The 22940-nt window shown below is 38.9% G+C and overlaps 1 protein-coding gene across 1 annotated transcript in view; it reads right to left on the reverse strand.

Moving 5' to 3' along the window:
* Positions 1-96: 96 nt before the first annotated feature.
* SPAG1 (sperm associated antigen 1) overlaps positions 97-22940 on the reverse strand; it is a 92079-nt gene continuing 69235 nt past the window's right edge. The window contains exons 14-19 of the mRNA XM_023726040.1: positions 19143-19309; positions 16124-16256; positions 13868-13994; positions 4932-5096; positions 3424-3807; positions 97-3315 (exon numbers count right to left, since the gene is read on the reverse strand). Coding sequence (XP_023581808.1) covers positions 3184-3315; positions 3424-3807; positions 4932-5096; positions 13868-13994; positions 16124-16256; positions 19143-19309 — 1108 coding nt within the window. The 3' untranslated portion in view covers positions 97-3183. The remainder of the gene's footprint in view (positions 3316-3423; positions 3808-4931; positions 5097-13867; positions 13995-16123; positions 16257-19142; positions 19310-22940) is intronic.

The following is a 22940-nucleotide window of genomic DNA, read 5'->3' on the forward strand; positions in this document are numbered from 1 at the left end:
TGTTACATGAGAAACTATCTGTTCTGTAAGCCTTCACCTGAAGTACAATAAAATATTAAAAGAAAAAAAAAGAAAAAAAAAATTTGACCTAGTAGAGAAGACAGACCTAAAAATATAATTTCTATGCAGTAAGAGACACGATAATAACAATACTACTACTAAGGGGCACTTAGTTCAGGCTGTTGGAGATGACATTCAAGCTGAGCCTTGAAGGACGGACAGGAACTAAGGACAACAATGGGAAGGGAGAGCAGTGTGAAAGGTACAGAGCACAAACAAGCAAAACAGAAAGGACAAACCAGACGGAGTACAAAGTGATGAAAGTTTACTGGTAAATACAGGAAGAGAAATCTGAAGTCAGATGGTTTAAGGAGTAACTACAAAACCCAATAGAGGGAAAAAGTATTTCACAGAAGTATCAAGAGTTTTTCTAAAATCTCAGAAATAACCATCCTGGGAAAGTTACAGAAGGGATGATTCAATCATTAATTGAGAGCCTAAGAACTTGCATCATATGAAGGAAATTAATTCAATACAAGTATGTACGTTACAGTTTTTCTTTAGCCTTCCTCCAAAATATAAAGTCCAAATGAATCTCAAAGTAAATGGGCTCTACGACCAGCACAGAATTAAAACAAGAAACCACAGTGTGTTAGTAGAGGCTAAGTTTTGCTGTGGTTACAAACAACCCAAATCTCAGTGGCTTAATACAGAGTTTATGTCTTATTCCTGCCATGTGTCCAGTGCAGTATGGTGGGACTCTGCTTCAAACCAAGCTGGGAGGCATCACCATCTTGTAACTGCACCATCTGGAACGTACGCCCTTCTTGATCACTGTAGCAAGGAGAACGTCAGCTGGAAGGCTCCGTGCCAGCTCTTGTATACTTTGGCCCAGGAAGTGACACATGTCACATCTACCCATACCCACTGCCAGAACTGGTCACATGATGCAACCAATCACAAAGAGGCTGAGAAGTACAGTCTTGTGTATGCCCAGAAGGGGAAGAAAACCAGGTTTTGGCTAAGAGTAGTAATGCCTGACCCACAAAGAAAACTACTTGTATATTTAAAACTCTGAGATTTCCTGCCATCTTACATGCACCATACAGGTCTCTATTCTATCCAAGTATTATTGCCTTCACACAAACCTTATGCTCCACTAATATTAAACTTAAAGTTCCCTGCACATGCCAAGTTGTTTCACAACTTCCATTCAAGCTACTGAGCACCCTGATGCCTTTGCAGCTCTGCTCCCTCTGCCTGGCATGTCTGTGTCTCTCATCCATATGACACACTCAGGCTGGTGTATTACTTCCTCCTTGAAACCTTCCCCCACCCGCTCTCACACAGGATTCAGCACTCTTGCTCCGTGTCATCACTCTAAGTACCTGTTAGTTTACAAAATTGGTCATTTACATATCCCTTGCCTCCACTAAGCTGTGACTCTTAAAGGCCAGGCACTTTACTCATTATTCCATCATATATTTAATAAATAATTTCCATTACATAGCACAGTGTTCATGAGCTCAAAAGACAGGACTGCCCAGGTTTGAATCCGGGACCTATCACTTTTGTGACCCCTGTTAATCTACACAACCTTCTCTGTGCCATGCTTTCCTCATCTGTAACAGAACTGTTATGAGGTTAAATCAGATAATGTGGGATAAGCTTTATGCACAGTGCCTGGCACAAACTAAAGACAAAAAATACCGGTTTTTAAATACTGATATGACTGTGTTAGGCACTGTGCTAGGTGCTGGGTATGTACATGTCAACAGAAAAGGTGTCCTTTTTATTATGTCTTTACTATAAAGTTACCCGAAATCTCCAGTTGCTATGTAGAGGAAAAGAAGGGTCCCATTTCCATAAGTAAACTCCATATACACGATACAATTTTAACACAATCCATCAAAAATTTAATAGTATTAAAAAGGGCAGGACCGGGCAGTGTTTCATTCTCTTGTACATAGGGTCACTATGAGTCGGAACTGACTCAATGGCACCTAACAACAATAAAAAGGGAAAACCTGTTGTATTTGTTTTCAGGGTGGAGTTAAGTACCTATTACAGTAGATTTTCATGAATGAACAGAAGAAAGAAAAAAATGGCACACAGTTTGAAAGCTACCACTTACCCAAGATGATTTTTTATATAGTTTATAAAATAATAATATGGAAATAATGTGATATTTATCTTTCATCTTTACTAAGAAAATTCTCCAGAAAAAGGGAATAAATGACAGTATACTGATAGAGACCTGAATGCTTTATTACAAGAAACACCTTTAGAGGGACCCAGGTAACAATCAGGAGGAGCTTCATTGTGATAAGAATTCTTCACCTTCTCTTTTACAGTAAGAGAATAAATATGGTCATGTTTAAAGCAGAAAACAAAAACAGGATGGGGATACATTTAAATGTTTGGGGAAAATGGGGGAACAATTCAAATAGAAATACAGGCTTAGTTTGCTTTTATATAGTAGTTGCTTTGTTATTACTTATATGGGCAATATAAGAAGGAAACTAACTTTTTAAAATCTAATAAAAAGTATCAGAAATTTTTGGCAAATTTTGGTCTTAAATTATAAGGCAATGTTCCCATATTAGAAAAGATTAAGTTCCTCTTATAACTCTAAATTAATAAACACAATTTATTTAATAATCATATCATAGTATAGACTTAAGTTGGGATTTCATCTTAACTGTAATCCACAAGCACTATAAAATGGGATTTATTTATAGATCTTAACAGGAAATAAAGGTAATGTAATAATCATTGTTAATGACTTTCACTTTTAAAAATTAACTTCAAATACATTTCTATCAAACTGAAGGGGACTCCTTCATAGCTCAAAGAAATGCAATTTAACTCAAATTTTTAATGAGTTATTAAAAGAAAATGTGTACTATAACTTAAAATGCATTTTGAACAAGTTCCAAATATACTTATTATTAAATATAAAGATGTTAGCTCTCTGGTACATAAGAAAATATTTACAACTAATAGAAAGTAGATTAGAGAATATACACGTTCTATGTATAAAAATAAGTAAAATACTTTATAGTCCAGACCAAGGGATCTTTTCTAAGTTGGGCTTTATCCATGCAATTCTATTACAACACCACCTCATTAGCATCACTAGAACAAGTGCATGCCTGGAAGAAATCTAACAGTAATCTTGATTTAAAGCTCATACTGCCTTTTGAGGGCCTGTAAATCTTCTAAAGTAAACTGGTTGGTTGATGTGTTTAAAAGGTCATCAAATAGCTGTTCAATCTGCTCCTTTTGGCCCTTGCTAATTAGTGTCAACATCATCTAAAAAAGGAGAAAAGTTACATTAGCATAAATAAATAACATTTTAAAGTTACAGCAATCCTAAAAAAAATTATTCAATCCCTATTAATAAAATATTTTGCCACTTACCTTAAACCTTTCTGCTTTACTCAGATATAAAAGATGCTGATACACCAGTGAGGGATCTTTATCAATAAGCTTATTTTTCAGAGCCTGAATGAGGAGGAGGAACGTGTCCCCTTCGAGTTTGTTACTCAACAACATTGGCAAGTCTTTCGGTTCAGTGATGGCTAAAAGCTCTGCACAAGCATCTTTATCTTTCCTAGTATTTACAGCATTTATAACTTGACCAAATTCATAGGCATTATTAGGCTTGCAGATCTGTAGTTTTTCACAGGGTTCTGGTGGCCCACTGCTTTCACTTCCCTTTTCAGAAGCAAGGCTGTCAATGGAGACCTCGGGTGAGGTCCTCTCAGTTGTCTCTCCAGTCGTCTCTCCACTGCCTTCATTCACCTTCATGAGGAAAAGCCTTACACTGTAACGCTGAGCAACACTCACCACCCACATCATACATTACAGTCATCACAGTGGGAATTTAAAACACAAGATACATCGTATTTTAGTCAAGTTCTAATTGAAAAATATGTAATTTGTAATAAACTATAAAATCTATAATTTTTAGTTAAGTTTTAGGGTATCGTATAAGAATCCTATTCAGAAATGTATTCTTCTTAGAAGTCTAAAAAAAAATTTGGATATTAAAAATATGACAATAAAATTTTACTTTCATAATTTTCTATGAATAAAAAGCTATTGTATAAAATAAAAAAGACCTATACAACTTTCTCTCTTTTTCATGATACATTTTACATTTACTTATTTCCTTATATTTAACAGAGAAGTGAGCTTACACTTTTCAGTTCTCTTAAAGCAGTTTTCCTTCCCTCATTAGACAGAAAAAATTTTTAAAGTTCCTAGTTTCTCTTCACATATTAGTCTCATACTCTTAGTGGACATGTCAAACTATAAATGGGATGATACTGGCATTCACGAATGTTCATGTATTCATTAACTGGCATTCTTCAGTGATGGCAAAGTAAAAAGCTACAGCACAAGCCATTTGAGTTATCTGAAATCACATAGTTAGGTTCATTTCTGAGATAAACCACAGTCTCTGACAAGTCCAGTGTTGTTTCAGAATGGTAAAAATGCCTGAGTCAATCTGGAAAATGTCCATGGGGTATGGCTTATAAGGCCACTGAAACAGACCAGATTCCCCAGGTCTACACTGAAGCAAAGCTCATGGTCACAGGCTTTCAGATCAATCTGGAGTGGAAGCAATACAAGTCACAGCTAAGATGATGGGTAAGATGATGGGTGGGGAGGGTAGGGCAGGCACCGACAGGAAGAACTTCAGTAATGTGGAAACTCCCAAAACTACCCATGGGCGTGAGTTGAGAAATACATTGGCCAACTATCACTGCAAAGGAGAAGTTCTATCTTTATAATTGGTTAAAACTTTTTCATTGATCATTAGAATAAAAACACAAAGTTAGAAAGCTTTTGTAGAACTCATAGGAATATGACCTTATAAGATCCCCAAAAGAGCACTTTCAAAGGTAATCAAATACAAATACCTCTTGAATCTCAATTTTCCTTCTCTCCTTTTCTTTGTTGAATGATGCTGTATTATCCTTAATATTAAGGAATCTGGCTACCTCTTCCAGTTCCATCTTTGCCTCAACAATACTTGGGTCTAATAGGAGAACTTTACTGAGATCATTTAAACTTTTCTGGTAATTCTGAAAAAGCAGAAAGACAGAGAAAGCAATTATCATAAATAAAATGAGAAATGGCACAGATTACCCCCGTGAGTGAGAGGTGAGCTAAGCCAAGCAGAGTGTGTGCAGTAGGTCCCCATTATCGCCACTATTATAAATGCAGGCCTAGGGAGTGAGTGTGGAACCAAAACATTATAGTCCATAACTCAGTGAACATCCACTCTAGAAGAAAAAACACAGAATCTGGGGCTACAAGACTTGAGTTCAATTCCGTATCGCCACAGCCTTCATGGTCCCTCACACATGGTAGGCCCTTGTTAACTGTTTGCCGAATGAATAAGTGAAAGAACAAATATGTTCATATTAGCACTTAGTAACGGTGAAACTTAACCAAGATTCTACTTAAACTTTCTCAACTTGTTTTCTTTAAAATAAGGATAATAAAAGCTTCCTATTCTAGCTGTCACAAGGCTGTTCCAAGAAGTAAATGAATAATTACATACAAGTGGTTTTAAACCTTTATAGAGTCATGAATGTTACTACTATAATACTCTTTTCCCATAAAACCCTCCAAAGTCAAAATAGGATAAAGTCAACATTTATCCTTCCATTAAAGAGTCAGACAAGGCACTAGAGAGGTTAGGAGAAAGAAGGGGAGTCTAAGATCAACAAGACATGGCTACTGAATCTGATGGCAGACAAATGCCACAAAAGCACAGTTCACTGTAATAGGTCTCACATTAGAACTAAGACTAGACTCACATTTTCATTAAGCCAAAAATAATTTGGTGAGAAGGCAAAGAATCCTAATGATGTGTAACCTCTCCAAGTATTCCTGACATCGATAACATCCTGCATGGGAGGCTGCACCACAGATTAAGCTAAGCTAGTAGTTATGTGACATTCCTGAGGAACCAGCTGTAACTCCACACCCTTTCCCCCCCATCCCAGCAACACACGAGAGTAAGAGGTAACATGTTTAAAGGGATAAACCTGAACTCATTCTAACTTATAAAAAAGGTAAATTATTTACAAACTATAGTTCATTATGTTCTATTAGTAACAAATCTCCACATACCACTGTGTCACCATGGCACAGTTGGAACCTGCTAGGAAAAAATGACATTGCATTTATGACTTAAGTGTTCTAAGCAGAGAACCATATGTGAAAGGCAAGGGAGTGGGGCAGTAGGCTAAGCTGAGGAAGTAATAACAGCTAACCTTTACTATTGTAAACATTTTATAAGTACTATTATTTTATGCTCACAATAACCCTATAAACTTTTATTAACCCCATATAAAAGGAAACTGAGGCACAGAGCGGTTATCTTCAGGATGACCAAGGTAGTGATGACCAGAAGGTGGATGAAAATAGTGTGGCACTCAAGTAAGAAGTCTGAAAGTAGAGATTTGTGAGCTACAGCCTTGGGAACGGAGGTCTGACACCAAAAGAGAAGATCCGATTTCTTCATTCATTCAGTAGAAGTCCCTGCTACAGAGCAATCTGCCTGGCTGGAGAGACAGAAGAAAACTGATAACACAGTTTGAAAGTGTTAAAACAGAGCCAGGTGTGAAGAACGGAGGGAAGCAGGAAGGGTGGAGACATCATCAAGCAAGGAGGCAGGGTAAGAGGAGGTAGTCCAGCCTGTCAGACATCAGAGAGGGGTCGGGTTCATTCACTTAACAAATATGCACTCAACACGGCCGTGTGCTAGCAGCTGGGAATGAAATCAAAACCAAACCCACTGCCATTGAGTCGATTCCGACTCATAGCAAACCTATAGGACAGGGTAGAACTTCCTCGTAGGGTTTCCAAAGTCGTAATCTTTACGGAAGCAGACTGCCACATCTTTCTCCTGCAGAGAGGCTGGTAGGTTCAAACAGCCGACCTTTTGGTTAGCAGCTGAGCGTTTAACCACTGTGCCACCAGGGCTCCTTGGAGCTGGGAGTTACATGGCAAAAAAGACAGACATGGTCTCTGTCCTCATGGCAGCTCACATCTATGAGAGGGTGGGGGGAGGGGGAGACAATAAAATGACAAGTAAACAAATGAATAAATCAAGTACAGACTGACATTAGTCTAATTAAGAAAACCAAAGACTGAGATGGATACTAACGAGGGGAAAGGAGTCTCCTTTTGACACAGTTGTCAGAGACACCAAGACCTGAAGAGAAACGGGTCATGCAGAGGCCAAGGAAGAGCAGAGCTTCTACATAGAGAAATGTGTAGATCTGGCAAAAAGGAGAACATTAAAAGTTGCTGACAGCCTCATTAGGCCTTTAAAAAAAAAGTGCAATCACAGACATTTGTGACTGCATTTACTATCAACAGATGTGCTTAAACTTTAACAGCAACAATTATAAAATACTACTTTTTGTTATTTTTTTGTCTTGCAGCATCCCCAATTGACCAAGTTCCTTAAGGCAGGCACCATGTCTTATTCACCTCTGTGCTCCCAACACCAAGCACATAATTGTTGTTAGGTGCTGTTCAGTCAGTGCCGACTCACAGTGACCCTATGTACAAAAGAACGAAACATTGTCCAGTACTATGCCATCCTCACAATTGTTGTTATATGTCTGATGGTTAAGATTGTGTGTCAACTTGGCTAGGCCATGATTTTCAGTGTTTGCATGTGATCACTCCCATGACTGAATCTGCTGCGAGTAGCCAATCAGTTGAAAGGGAGTTTCCTTAGAGGTGTGACCTGCATCTGAATATAAGCAGACGTTCTAGCTTTTTGCTCAGTCTGGATCCTGTCGCTGCCTCCTGTTTGTCTGATCTCTGGTTCTTGGGACTTGAGCTAGCAGCTTAACTGCCGATCCTGGGATTCCTTGATCTTCACAGCCTACGAGCGCAGTCCTGCTTTCCAGCCTTCCGGTCTTCGGTTTGCCACCCCTGCAGCTACGTGAAGTGGGAGAAGCCTCTATCCTAATCCATGGACTTGGGACGTTCCAATCTCTATGATCGTGTGAGCTGTTTCTTTCATATAAGTCTCTCTATATATATATTCATACACTTTACTGGTTTTGCTTCTCTAGAGAACCCAGCCTAAGACATTATGCTTGAGCCCACTGTTGCAACCACTGTGTCAATTCATCTCATTGAGGGTCTTCCTCTTTTTCAATGACCCTCTACAAAGCATGATGTCTTTCTCCAGGGACTGATCCCTCCTGATAACATGTCCAAAGTATGTAAGACGAAGTCTTGCCATCCCTGCTTCTAAGGAGCATTCTGGCCGCACTTCTTCCAAGACAGATTTGTTTATTCTTTTGGCAGCCCGTGGTATATTCAATATTCTTTGTCAACACCATAATTCAAAGGTGTCAATTCTTCTTCGGTCTTCCTTATTCACTGTCCAGCTTTTGCATGCATATGATGCAACTGAAAATACCGTGGCGTGGGTCAGGCGCACCTTAGTCCTCAAGTTGACAACTTTGCTTTTTAGCACTTTAAAGAGGTCTTTGCAGCATATTTGACCAAAGCAATGTGTCGTTTGATTTCTTAACTGCTGCTTCCATGGGTACTGATTGTGGATCCAAGTAAAACGAAATCCTTGACAACTTCAATCTTTTCTCCATTTATCATGATGTTGCTTATTGGTCCAGTTGCTATTCATAAGGTTTTCACTTGCTAATTCTTTTCAGAAGTAGAACACTGGGTCCTTCTTCCTAGTCTGTCTTAGTCTGGAAGCTCAGCTGAAACCTGTCAGCCATGGGTGACCCTGCTGATATCTGAATACCAGTGGCATAGCTTCCAGCATCACAGCAACACCCAAGCCTCCACAGTATGACAAGCTGACAGACATGTGGGAGAACACGTAAGTGGCACTCGATAAAAGACATATAGTATAAATAAAGGCAAATGCTCAGTTGTCTTTTCTTGTGGAGAACAGCTGTACATTAAGAAAAGCCCCTATTTTTCAAAACTGACAAAATAAAATGTTAAAGGCAGTTAGGAAAAACAAAAAAACCTGAGAAAGCAGAATGTTCCCGAGAGCTACAGCAGGTCACCTACAAGCCCCTGTGCCACTTCTGCATCACGTTCACTCTTGAGGGACTGACCAAGGTGTGAATTCTGACGCATTTTAAAAGCAGTGGTAGCCTTTGAAGATCTTGAAATTAAATTCACTTGGCACATAACTCCAACATGTAAATCAAGCCGTAAGAAGTCAGACCAGAAAAACAAGCTACCAGACTCATAATCTAGTGGGACAGGATTACTCAAATTTGGAATTATCTTTCTGCATCATAATACAATTTCTAGAATTCATTCCAAGGAAGTATAAAATTCCAGTCTTTCATTAGGGACAGCCTTTGACTTTTAATTAGGTAAACAGGTTCAAAGAGACTGGCAGCCAGGAGTTTGGGCTTATTCTAAACTCATGAGACATGCAGATCTATGCCTCATTTACCCAAATTCATTAAGCTCAAAAGCAGTTCAGAGTGAATTCCAAAGAAACCTCCTTTTAAAAAAGTATTCTTGGTGCCACACACCAACTAGAAGTCTTTACATAAAATTTATAAATATGTACATTACTAACACATAAGAAGGGGGTAAGGTCACATGCCACCACTGTCTGTCATAGTGTGGTGGCTTACGTGTTGCCATGATGCTGGAAGCTATGCCACCACTATTCAACTACCAGCAGGGTCACCCATGGAGGACAAGTTTCAGCTAAGCTTCCAGACTAAGACAGACTCAGAAGAGGGACCCAACAGTCTACTTCTGAAAAGATTTAGCCAGTGAAAATCTTATGAATAGCAGCTAAACATTGTTTGATATAGTGCTGGAAGATGAGCCCCTCAGGTTGGAAGGCACTCAAAAGACAACTGGGGAAGAGGTGCCTCCTCAAAGTAGAGTTGACCTTAATGATGTGGATTGAGTCAAGTCTGTAAGAGTCAAAGCAGAAACTTGAATATATCCAGCCTGAATTTAGAGACCATCTCAAGAACAGATTTGACCCACTGAACACTAATGACCACAGGGTAGATGAATTATGGGATGACATCATACATGAAGAAAGTAAAAGGCCATTAAAAAGACATGAAAGAAAGAAAAGACTAAAATGGATGTTAGAAGAGACTCTGAAACTTGCTTTTGAACACAGAGTAGCTAAAGTGAATGGAAGAAATGATGAAGTAAAAGAGCTAAACGGAAGATTTCAAAGGGCGGCTTGGGAAGACAAAGTAAAATGTTACAATGAAATGGGCAAAGACCTGGAGTTAGAAAACCGAAAGGGAAGAACACGCTCAGCATTTCTCAAGCTGAAAGAACTGAAGAAAATATTCAAGCCTTGAGTTGCAATTTTGAAGGATTCTGTGGGCAAAATACTGAACAACACAGGAAGCATCAAAAGAAGATGGAAGGAATACACAGCCACTGTACCAAAAAGAATTGGTTGATGTTCAACCATTTCAGGAGGTAGCATATGATCAAGAACCGATGGTACTGAAGAAAAAAGTTTACGCTCCACTGAAGGCACTGGCAAAAAACAAGGCTCCAAGAATTGACGGAATACCAATTGAGATGTTTCAACAAATGGATGCAATGCTGGAAGTGCTCACTTGTCTATGCCAAGAATTTGGAAGACAGCTACCTGGACAACTGACTGGAAGAGATCCGTATTTGTGCCCATTTCAAAGAAAGGAATGCAAAAATTATTGAACAATATCATTAATATTGCACGCAAGTAAAATTTTGCTGAAGATCATCTAAAAGCAGTTGCAGCGGTACATCGACAAGGAGCTGCCAGAAGTTCAAGCTGGACTCAGAAGAGGACATGGAATGAAGGATACAATTGCTGATGTCAGATGGATCTTCGCTGAAAGCAGAGAATACCAGAAATATGTTTACCAGTGTTTTACTGACTATGCAAAGGCATTCAACTGTGTGGGTTATAACAAACAATGGATAACATTGCAAAGAATATGAATTCCAGAACACTTCGTTATGCCAGTGTGCCTGTACATAGACCAAGAGGCAGTCATTCAAACAGAACAAGGGGATACTGCATGGTTTAAAATCAGGAAAGGTGTGTATCAGGGTTGTATCCTTTCACCATACTTATTCAATCTGTATGCTAAGCAAATAATCCAAGAAGCCAGAATGTATTAAGAAGAATCCGGCATTAGGATTGGAGGAAGACTAATTAATAACCTGCAATACGCAGATGACACAACCTTGCTCACTGAAACTGAAGAGGACTTGAAGCACTTATTGATGAAGATGGATGGATTATACCTCAACATAAAGAAAACAAAAATCCTCACAACTGGACCAATAAGCAAGATCATGATAAAGAAGAAAAGACTGACATTGTCAAGGATTTCATTTTACTTGGCTCCACAATCAACACCCATGGAAGCAGCTGTCAAGATATCAAACAATATATTGCATTGGCCAAATCTGCTGCAAAAGACCTCTTTAAAGTGTTGAAAAGCAAAGATGTCACCTTGAGGACTAAGGTACACCTGACCCAAGCCATGGTACTTTCAATCACCTTATATGTATATGAAAGCTGGACAATGAATAAGGAAGACTGAAGAAGAATTGATGCATTTGAATTATGGTGTTGGCAATCAATACTCAATGTACCGTGGACTGTCAGAAGAATGAACAAGTCTGTCTTGGAAGAAGTACAGCCAGAATGCTCCTTAGAAGCAAGGATGGCGAGACATCATCTCACTTACTTTGGACATGTTATCAGGAGGGAACAATCCCTGGAGAAGGACTTCATGCTTGGTAGAGGGTCAGTGAAAAAGAGGAAGACCCTCAATGAGATGGACTGACACAGTGGCTGCAATAATGGGCTCAAACACAGCAACGATTGTGAGGATGGCGCAGGACCAGACACTGTTTCGTTCTGTTGTACATGGGGTTGTTATGAGTCAGAACAAACTTAACGGCACCTAACAACAAGGCCACATGGGCACTGTAAATGCAGTGCAGCCATATGACTCTATCACACGGGGACTGTTTGATGGCATTTGTGTCCTGTCAAGACGCGTGGGCATTGCTCTTCTCTCCACAGAGCCTGAGTGGATCTCTGGTCTGGAATAGCATGATTACTCCATGCATACAGACTGTCCCCACTTGATATGTCATGCAAATACATGACTGTTCCCTCCAACAAAACCTAGCTTTATGGTAGAATATACTTTTAGATATTTCCCTATCAGTGATAGGATGGAATTCAAAGAACCATGTCAGACTCAATAAGGTAAAAGCTGAACTATCCCCTTCACCCCTCAAACCTGTACCTCCTCTTGCATACCCTCCATTATCGGCCACTCCAGCCAGAAATTTGGGTGGTAGCCCTGACTTTCCTTCCCCGATACACACTCTACTGCTCATCATGTCCTATCAACTCTACCTTCAAACAAGTTTGTCCCTGAAGGGACAAACGAATTAATCCCTTCCCTTCTCTCTTCCCTCTATCAGTACCCTCCTTTAGGTATCTATTTCTCGCCCTAGTGGCCTCTCACTTTTCTCCCTACTGCATGCTGGATCCCCCTATGGTCCACCTTCCAAGCTGCCCCCAAATCCAATCCGTCATGACACTATTTACCACCCTTCAGGGGCTCCCACCACCTTCAGGATCAAGGCCATGCCCCTCATGACAAGCCTCTCCTCCCCAGCCCCACCCACACCTGTGCTCCAGCTGTGCAGTTTGTTAACAAGTCCATAAAAACACATGCACACAAAGGTCATCGCAGCTTCACTTCTAACAGCCTCAAACTGGAAACAATCCAAATGCGATCCACCAGTCAATGTTCAAACAAATTGTGGTATATTCATACAACTCCACAATAAAAGGAACAACTTCCTGACACATAATATGGGTAATCTCAGATGTTATACCAAGCAAAAGAGGTCAAAGAGTATATTCTATATAATTATATTCATGTTAACATCAAGAAGAGACAAAACTAATCTACAGTGGTAGAAATTATACCACTGATTGCCTGGGATGGGGGTGAAGGGAGACAGACTGATTGCAAGGGGTACAGGGAATTTTCTGGAGGCATGGAAATGTTCTTTATCTTGATTAGAGGGGTAGCTACATAGGAATTTATATTTATCAAAAGTCAACAACTTGCATACTTACAGTGTGTGAATTTCACTGTATTAGGCCTTAATAAAAGTGTTATTTTAAAGATACCATTTGAGGAAATGCTATTTCCCACTGTTTCTGTATTTCCTTGGGGTATTATTTTCTACACAGGTGAACATTTGTTCATCAGGATTTTCATGTGGAAGAATCAGCATAAAGAAAAGTGTAATTATAAATATTCTCTTTCTTCTAAACTAATGCTGTGGTTTTCTTAGAGAAGAATGCCACTCTACAGGCTTACACTGGCCAGCAGCCTGCTTGAGGTCCAGCTCACCACGAGCTTCCAAATCTCTCATTTCTCTCTACCAACTTCCACTGGGTGGTCCATCTTCCATTCTGATGCCCCCTCCAACTTGTACCTCCAATCCTTGCTGGACGAACCTAGTCACATTTCTGGTGGCCTTCAGTAACTGAATTTTCTGTCCTGTAAAGTGGATCTATTACTTATACAATTAGAAAATAAATCCTATTTTTGAGCCGGAAGGAACCACATTACAGGTAGGGCTAAAATCTGAGGTCTATTCCAGGGTTTTAGGACTGGTTAGTACAGAACTAGGATTAAATCCCAGGATAAGCTCATTCCCCCCATTTCATGACCCCCAGGATCTATGTTCACAAAAAATACCTGATTTGTTCAGAGCTGAAACTTATACATTAAGATAAAGATCTCCTCACCTTGAGTCCTTTATGAGCCAGAGCGCGTCTATAGTAAGCTTTCACGTTCCCATCGTCTATCTGAAGCACCTCATCACAGTCCTGCTTTGCCTCTTCAAACTGGCATAGCTTCAAGTAACAGAGAGCTCTGGCATAATGCAATGGAACTTAGGATTATGAAAGGTAAACACAGCATATCTATAAATTTAGACAGCTAATAATCAGAAAAGAATAACTCAATGTCTGTTTCTATACCATAGCAGTTCCAATTGAAACTTAGTATTTTACTCCAATTATAGCACTTTCTTGCAATACATGAAATCATGGCACTGGGGATACAACTGCATATAAAATATACTCCTAGCCATCAAAGAGGAGGCAGTATAGTGGTGCAAACAATTAAAACAAACAAACACAACAAAATGTGTACAGGGTGTTCTAGGAGCAAAGAGCTGACCACCTAATCAGATCTGGTGGGGCCAAGGTGGGGGACCAAGTAGTTATGGAAGCCTTCCTGGAAGAAGTGACATTTAGGTTGAAACCTAAAGTATGAAGTGAGAAGTGTCCAATGTAATGGCGCTGGGTTGAGGGGATTAAGATGGAGAGATGGAGAGTGGAGACCAAGGGGACAGCCTGAGCAAAGGCCTACAGCAGGAGAGATCATGGTACTCTTGATGAGCTGAGAAAAGTTCCACAGACAGAGTGCAGGGCTGAGGCTGGAAGTGTGGGCAGGCCAGATTGTGAAGGCCTTGTAAATCATGGCTAGGAGGCTGAGCTTCACAGAGATCTACTGAAGGGTTTCTACATAGGGACTGACATGTTTGCCATGTTTCAGAAAGATCAACTGAGCTGCAATTTGGAGAATGAGACCAGAGAGAACAAGAGTGTTCAGGGCCATTGTGGGGGATGTTGGAGGCATTAGGAAGAGACAATAGTGGCCCAGAGCAGTGGAGAGACGGTGAAGGTGGGAAGGGTCACGCTGAAGAGGTATTTAGAAAGTAGGACCATCACGGTTTGCTGACTGAGTGGAAACGGGAGGTCAGGGAGAAAGAGGTATCAGTTGGGGATGATAACCAGTAGTGAGTGCAGAAGGCAGGGGAGGGTACAGGCCTTGAGGTCAGAAGATAAGTGAGATTTGGGAGAGGATGAAACGGCCTAGAGAGTATGCAGAGCAAGAAAAGAACCTAGACCTTCAGAAGCCCGCGAATACCAGGGAAAGAAAAGCCTGCAAACGGAGCAGTCTGCCACTGCAGCCAGCACAGTGGGGGCTTCAGGAAAACCAGGTGGCTAATAATGCCCACTGCTGCACAGGTTAAACAGGAGCCAAACCAAAAAACCAAACCCACTGCCGTCGAGTCGATTCTAACTCACAGTGACCCTACAGGACAGAGTAGAACTGCCCTATAGGGTTTCCAAGGCTGTAAATCTTTACAGAAGCAGACTGCCACATCTTTCTCCCACTGAGCGACTGGTGGGTTCAAACTGCCAACCATTCTGTTAGCAGCTGAGCGCTTAACCACTGTACCACCAGGAGCAGGAGGAGCAAAAAAATATCTGTTGGATTTAGTGACAAAAGTTTTTGGCAAAAAGATTGCCAATGGAGGAGGACATGAACAAAAACAAAGTGGTGAGAGCTTGAGTTAAAAAGAATTTATCTGAAATTTCTAGGAAAACTCATGTTGTGAGTTCCTTTAGGAACTTATCCCTTATTCCTCCCTGTTACCCCATACTCTATCAATCCACTCTCTAAAAATTCACAATCACCATATTCTAAATAGGCAAAGATGGCACCTGAGAAGCATTCTTGAACAATCTGCCCATTCCCATTGCACTATAAAAGATGCTGGTCCCTTCCCTCTGTACTTCAGAAGAAAAAAAGCATTGCTCCCCAAGACACTCCTTTGAAAGACAACTGATTCCTCCTCCCACTACACTGGGCAATGCCCCAGCCCAGCTAGCTGCAAATGCAAACAAAATATAGAGAAATGCCAAAATACATGAAATGCCAAATCACAGCAGGACCAGGCAAAGCAGCAGCAGTAGCTTGCAGGAATCTGGTAACACACAGAGTACATCAGACCTCCAGTCCCTCCCTCACCTCATTTTTCGATCTCTTCAGAATTCCTATGGCCCTACCTCTTTGAAAAACACTTATTTAGGACAATTTGCTATATAAATTCCCAGCACCATGAAAAGCAAACTTTGACAATTAGTATTTCTGTTTTTTAAAATAAAAACTATTAACATAAGAAATGCATCAAATTATAAAGAACTTGCCTGTTGGTATATATGGCACATTCCTTGTTGTTAATCTTTAAGCATTCACTGTATTTACTAAGGGCAGCTTTATAATTTTTGTCCTTTACACATTGATTTCCTTCTTCTTTAAGGGTTCTAAGCATTTTTTCATCTATAGGGACCAAAGAAAAAAAGAAAGCGAGAGAGTTTTCATATAAGCACTTCCACAGAATCTTACCTACATCTGTAAGCAAATCCTTTACTGCAAATTGACCCGACCTATAACACTATGCAGAGCTAAAGTCAAAACATTTTATATAAGTTAAAAATATAAATGGGCTATAAGTAAAAATGATTATACAATTATGACACTATTATTTTCAATTTAGAAATAAAATACAAGTAACTTCTATCATTTTAGCCAGACTAAGCATGGCTTCTTTCTCTACTGGGATTCTGGAGGCAGTAACACAGGCTATAAAAGGCTCTGGGCTGAGAATCCAGCCAGGCCTGCAGCTATTCTACCTCTGGACTCTTCCACAATAACTGCCAATAAATGCCCTTATTTGCTTAAGCCATTGAAGGTTGAGTTTTCTGTTATCTGCAACTAGGAGTTCCAACTGTTCATTTCCAGATTTATAGAGTTTTCCTGTTACTTTACAGTGAGTCTGGCTGGCTTTCTGCTCAGAATCCATGTTCCTCTTCCCATGTAGGTGTTCAGGAGAAACTGATGCCTCAGATCAGGAACCCAGGCCTAAGCCAATCGGCACATGGCAATTATTCATCAAAAGGACCGGCTCAGGAGTGAGCACATGACCTAATTCAGGCAACAGGATAAAAAAAGCTAGGGCTTTGGGCAACATTATTTCCTCCTTCTTAAATTAATGCAACCAAAAGCAATGGTGTCTTTCTCTCTTTGACATTGATATGCGTAGCTGTGAAGTCTAGAACTGCTATGGTTCCATTGTTTCTGGCCAGAGCCTGAACCCTGATAAGCCAGGTCTGACTTTAGAGCCCGCTCCCCTTCCAGTTACATGAGCCAGTATGTTCCCTTACAGTTTAAGCCAACAAATCTTCTGTTATGTGCAACTAAAGTTTTCTAACACACATAACATGAAGAATTAAAATTTAAAGTTTTAAATCTATGCAATAACTTTACCCTGCGGAGTAACTTGAAACGTAATAAAAATCCATAACTTTAAAATCGAAAATAAACCTTTAAGTTCTACAATCTAAGAAATCTTCTAATAGATGTACTAAATTTATAGTAGTATAAACTTGGAATGTAAACGATAATCTTCTTTCTCCCTCTGCACAAAGTTATGTGAAATATTACTCAGTTAATTCTTCATCTTTTATTTCAAATCACAGAAGACTACTGCCTAATGTTTTAATTATTTCAAAAGATCTCACACAATGGTTGTCAAATAACACTTCTCATAAAATGTCCTAGTATAATAAACTCTAAAATAGAGTATCAGAGGATTTTTCCCCCAATTTGCTATAAAACTTTGCTCAAACTTTCCTTCCTCTAATATTTTTACACCTCTGGTATTCATTCTGAGTAATAACTAGTGAACAAATATCAACAGAAAATTTCAGAAAGAGCTGATTATACTTGTGCTTATGATTTTTTCTATCACATTTCTACAGTATAGATAATAAGTACATTTTGTTAATAATAAATAGCTAGTCTTTACTGAGCAAATACTTCGTGCCAAGCCTCATTATTTAATAATGGACTCTAGAAGAGATCTCCATGATTTTCCTAGGAGTGCTGAATTGTCTAAAAGCATTGGCAGATGTTCCCTGACTCCTTTTTCTAAGCAATGAAGAGGAGGAGGGTCTAATACCAGCCATGCAGAGAGCATGGCTCAGGGATCTCAAGGGCTCTTCCAAATGGAGCCCAACCTGGGATGCACCTGTAGTTCCTAAGCAGGCAAGAGAAATGAGGCCTCAACTGGCTTTAAAGCTCAGAAAACATAAGTCACATTTCTTAAACACTATGTGTAAAGTAATAAGGTAGGCACTATGGGAATACAGACAAGTTAACAATAAGTTAACAACTATGCTGTAAGGCAGGGGGAAAAAAAAAAAAAAAAACACCAAACCCATTGCCATGGAGTCAATTCTAACTCATAGTGACCTTACAGGGCAGAGTAGAACTGCCCTGTAAAGTTTCTAAGGAGCAGCTGGTGGATTCAAATTGCCAACCTTTTGGTTAGCAACTGAGCTCTTAACCACCGTGCCACCAGGACTCCGTAAGGCAAGAGGTACCTGCTATATAGTTATGATGTGGTGTCTTTTATTATTATTTTAAACACATCAATCATACTACTGTATTTTATGCAAACAACACTCACCTTCTACGTTACTTTGCCAACAGCACCGTCCCTCCCGCCATGAGTTATTTTTGTAAGCAGCTCTATGTCTATTTGTTTTTACATGCTGCTGTTAGCATAGCATGCTTACAAAAATACCTTGCGGGGGGAAGGCACAATTGGCAAACAAATGTAGAAGGCACGTGTTATTATGAGTAAAAATATGATACTTTAGCCTTGCCACATAGCTGGCTATATGATACCTCTTTTTCTTATTATTAATAATACTGCTAACTTAGGTTGGCAGTTAGAGTCCATCCAGAGGTGCCTCAAAGAAAGGTCTGGTGATCTACTTCCAAAAAATCAGCCAATGAAAACCCTATGAAGCACAGTTCCACTCTGACACACACAGGACTGCCATGAGTTGAAGCTGACATGACAGCAACCAGTATGGGGTTTACAAAGTCAGCAAATGTGCCAAGTATTTTACATGCTTACCTCCATTTATTCCTGACAATAACCCCATGAGATTGCTATTAATATTTTCTTTGTCATATACATTAGGACACTGGAGATGGGAAGCAACTTCTTAAGACTACGTACTAAAAGAGGGCGAACTGGGAGTTCAACCAAGTTCTGATGCCAGACTTCCTACTCTAATCCCCTTGCTTTACTGTGAAAATACACACACACAGCTCAAGATAACCTTCAGAAGAAATGAGCGTAGGCTTCCACACCTGGGATGACTGGTTGCTGACCGCTGCCGGAATCTCCCGCTTGGGCTGAGGTTGTCTCTGCTGCAGGACGCCAAGCTCGCAATTGCAAAGAAGTGGGCACAGACGGGATGGGTGACAGCTTCTCCCGCCAGTTTGGTCCATCCAGATCCATTAAAAGTCTTGTTATTCTAAAAACAAAATGAGTTTTTACTATTGATCACGTAGTTTGCTTTTTGTATCACTGAAGGTCATACCAAGATAAGATTTAAAAATGCTATGCAAATATGTATTTCCTTGTAGAATACACAATCTTGAACAATTTTCTGTCCACATAAATTAAAATGGCTTTAAAGAACTTTTAGAAGTTGATGCAAACTATGTAACTTTAGACCATTTTTTAGTTAAAAGAAAAAAATAAGATATTTCTAATTTGTTAAAAAAATTTAATGTACATATAATAAAAATCTTAACTTTTTAAAAAGTGAAATATAAAACTAAAATTTAGGAAGCCTAGGAGAAATGTCCTCTCAATATTAATAATGTATTAATAATGTATTACTCTTGAGAATAATCAGAAGTACTTTAGAATTTCTATGTCCAAACTATACCCTAAACTGGTTAAAAACAAAAGCACAAAAGTGACTGCTATAACTGAGGAGGGTTAGCTGTCGCGCAGCACATTGCTTTTTGTTAAAACTTTTACAGGTGGTTGAGACAGTCTTACCTTATATTCCTTCATCTATAAAATAATCCACCTATTCTGTTCTCATATAAAAGAAGATAAGAGAGTGGGATATTGGAGTCTACTACAAGGGACTCCTGTATTAATGACATTTACTAATGGCCATCATATGATTCACAGTAACATCACTGATTATAACTTTCTCATTATTTTAAACATAAAATGTCACACTTAGACTTAAAAACAAAATTGAATTATGTCTCTGGGATGAATCTGGTTAAAAAAAAAAAAAAGTTTCCCAAGATTGAGAAGGTTCACTGGTAATTAGTAGAAGGCACTGAAGTAAGTTACCTTAGGAGTTTCCTATACTCTCCGTGGGAGAAATTTTTATATTTATATATAGACTAATATAATATACTTACTTTCCCTACAGTTTCTTAGAGTGAAATTCCAGTATCTGATCTTGGGTTATGATAACCAAATTTCACCTACTTTAGTGTAAAAAGATAAATCTGAAAATTAATGTATAACTATCCACAGCTGTAGAAGAAAAAGAAGCTTTAGAAAAAGAATTTACAAGCAAAACTTGATTACCAGCAGAGAGGAAGGAAGAAGCAGTTGAAAAGAGATGATGTGTTGCCAGGGAGTAAATAAGTATGTGCAGGGGAATTTAACATATAAGATTCCTGGAGAGGAAGAAAGGAATATGGTTAATGAAAGATAGACACAAATAAGCACAGATGTTTAAATAAAATAATAATAATAAGTTGCTGCTGTTTAATTTTCCACAATGAACTAGAATAGATGGAAAAGCAAGTATAAATACAAGAGTCACAAAAAGGAATAGTGAACTTTTAAAAATGAGTATTTTATATCAAAGTATATATGGCAAAACTGGAATAAGCCTCATCTTCTTATTAAATGATATACCAACAAGAACCATTCAATTAAAAAATGACTGAGTCTTAAAAGTCAATTTGTCTAAAAGAGCCAGCTTGAGTAACACATAAAAAGTACAATATAGAAATTTCAGACGTGAATAATCATGGTCTCTTAGTCACAATATTTCTCCCTTCAAGCCATCCAGCCTATCACCACTAAACTGTATTTCCTAAAATACCCTTATATTAGGTCCTTTTATGTCAGATATGTTTCAGGTGTCTTCCCACTTTATTTCATGAGAACCCTTAACTCTGTGTGTGAAGATCCTACTTTACCCAAATATCCTGGGAACTACCAGGCAGAGAATGGGGAAAATTAAAAGCAAAGCCCCTAATTATAGGAGGGGACTAAACTTCTATGTTGAACAACACATTTTTATTGAGGATATCTACCTTATGAGGTACTGGAGCTACAAAGATGTTTGGTAAGACATAATTCCGTGAAGGGCTATCAATCAATAGAAAAAGAATTTTAAAAAAAGAGAGAGACACCATACATGACCACATAACACATACCTCACACCATATACTGAAATTTACTTAAAATGGATCGAAGACTTAAATATAAGAACTAAAACCATAATTCTTATCGTTTCTTAGAAGAAAACATAGGGGTAAAGCTTCAGGACCTTATTTTTGGCAATGGATTCTTAGATACGACACCAAAAATGTGAGCAACAAAAGATAAAATAAATTGGACCGCATCAAAATTAAAAACTTTTGTACATCAGAGGACATTATCAAAAAAATGAAAAGACAACCTAAAGAATGGGAAAAAATATTTAGAAACCATATAACTGATAAGGGTTTAACATCCCAAGTATGTAAAGAAGCCGTACGACTCAACAACAAAAAGACTAACAAGCCAGTTAAAAAATGGACAAAGGACTTGAATACACATTTCTCCATAGAAGATACGCAAATGACCAATAAGCACATGAAAAGATGATCAACATCATTAGCCATTACCTGTTGCCACTGAGTTGATTTCCATTCATAGCGACCCTATAGGACAGAACAGAATTGCCCCATAGGGTTTCCAAGGAGTGGCTGGTAGCTTTGAACTCCCTTTTGGTTAGCAGCCAAACGCTTAACCACTGCGCCACCAGGGATCCTCATTTGCCATTAAGTAAATGTAAATCAAAACCTCAATGAAACTGTGCACGTAAAAATTTTTGAAATGGTGTATCTTTGGCTATGTATACTTTCACCAAAAAAAAAAGGTCAAGAAGGGAGAGGGTTTACATGTCGTGGGGTTGTTAACCAATGTCATAGAACAATATGTGTACTACTGTTTAATGAGAAACTATTTGTTCTGTAAAACTTCACCTGAAGTACAATTAAAAAAAAAGAAAACTGATAGAATCTTTAAAAAAAAAAAAAAAACACCACAATGAGATACTACTTCACACCCCTAGGATGGCTATGATCAGAAAAATAGAAAATAACAAATGTAGGATGTAGAGAAATTAGAACCCTCACTGACTGCTGGTAGGAATGCAAAATGGTGGGGTTTCTATGGAAAACACTTTGGCAGTTCCTCTAAAAGTTAAACACAGAATTACCATATCCACCAGCAATTCCACTCCTAGGTATGAACCCAAGAAACTTGAGTACCAGGACTCAAACAGATACTTGTACACCAATGTTCACGGCAGCACTATCCACAACAGCCAAAAGGTGGAAACAACCCAAGTGTCCATCAACAGATGAGTGGATAAACAAAATGTGGCATTACATACAAAGGAATATTACTCAGCTATAAGGAGAAATGAAATTCTGATACATGCTATGACATGGGTGGACCTTGAAAACATTATGCTAAGTGAAATAAGTCAGATACAAAAGGACAATATTGTATGATCTTAACTTATATGAAACATCTAGAATAGGTAAATACATAGAGACAAAAGTAGGTTAGTGGTTACCCAGGGCTATAGGGAGGGATTTAGGGAGTTATTGCTTAAGGCATACTGAGTTTCTGTTTAGGGTGAAACACAGACACATATGATGCAAAACAGAGGCACGTGTGAGGAAGGAGCAGATCACATGCAGTGACAAGGCTGTGCAGCAGGGCAAATAGCTTGGAGAGCTACCAGGTGAGATTGTCTCATTTTACAAGCTAGAAATCAAGGAAGCTGTGAATGTCTGAGGTTTGGTCTAGTCCATGCTGCCACATAGAACCAATATATATCC

This window comes from Trichechus manatus, unplaced genomic scaffold (assembly GCF_000243295.1).
Source record: "Trichechus manatus latirostris isolate Lorelei unplaced genomic scaffold, TriManLat1.0 scaffold00009, whole genome shotgun sequence".
NCBI classification, from domain to species: domain Eukaryota; kingdom Metazoa; phylum Chordata; class Mammalia; order Sirenia; family Trichechidae; genus Trichechus; species Trichechus manatus.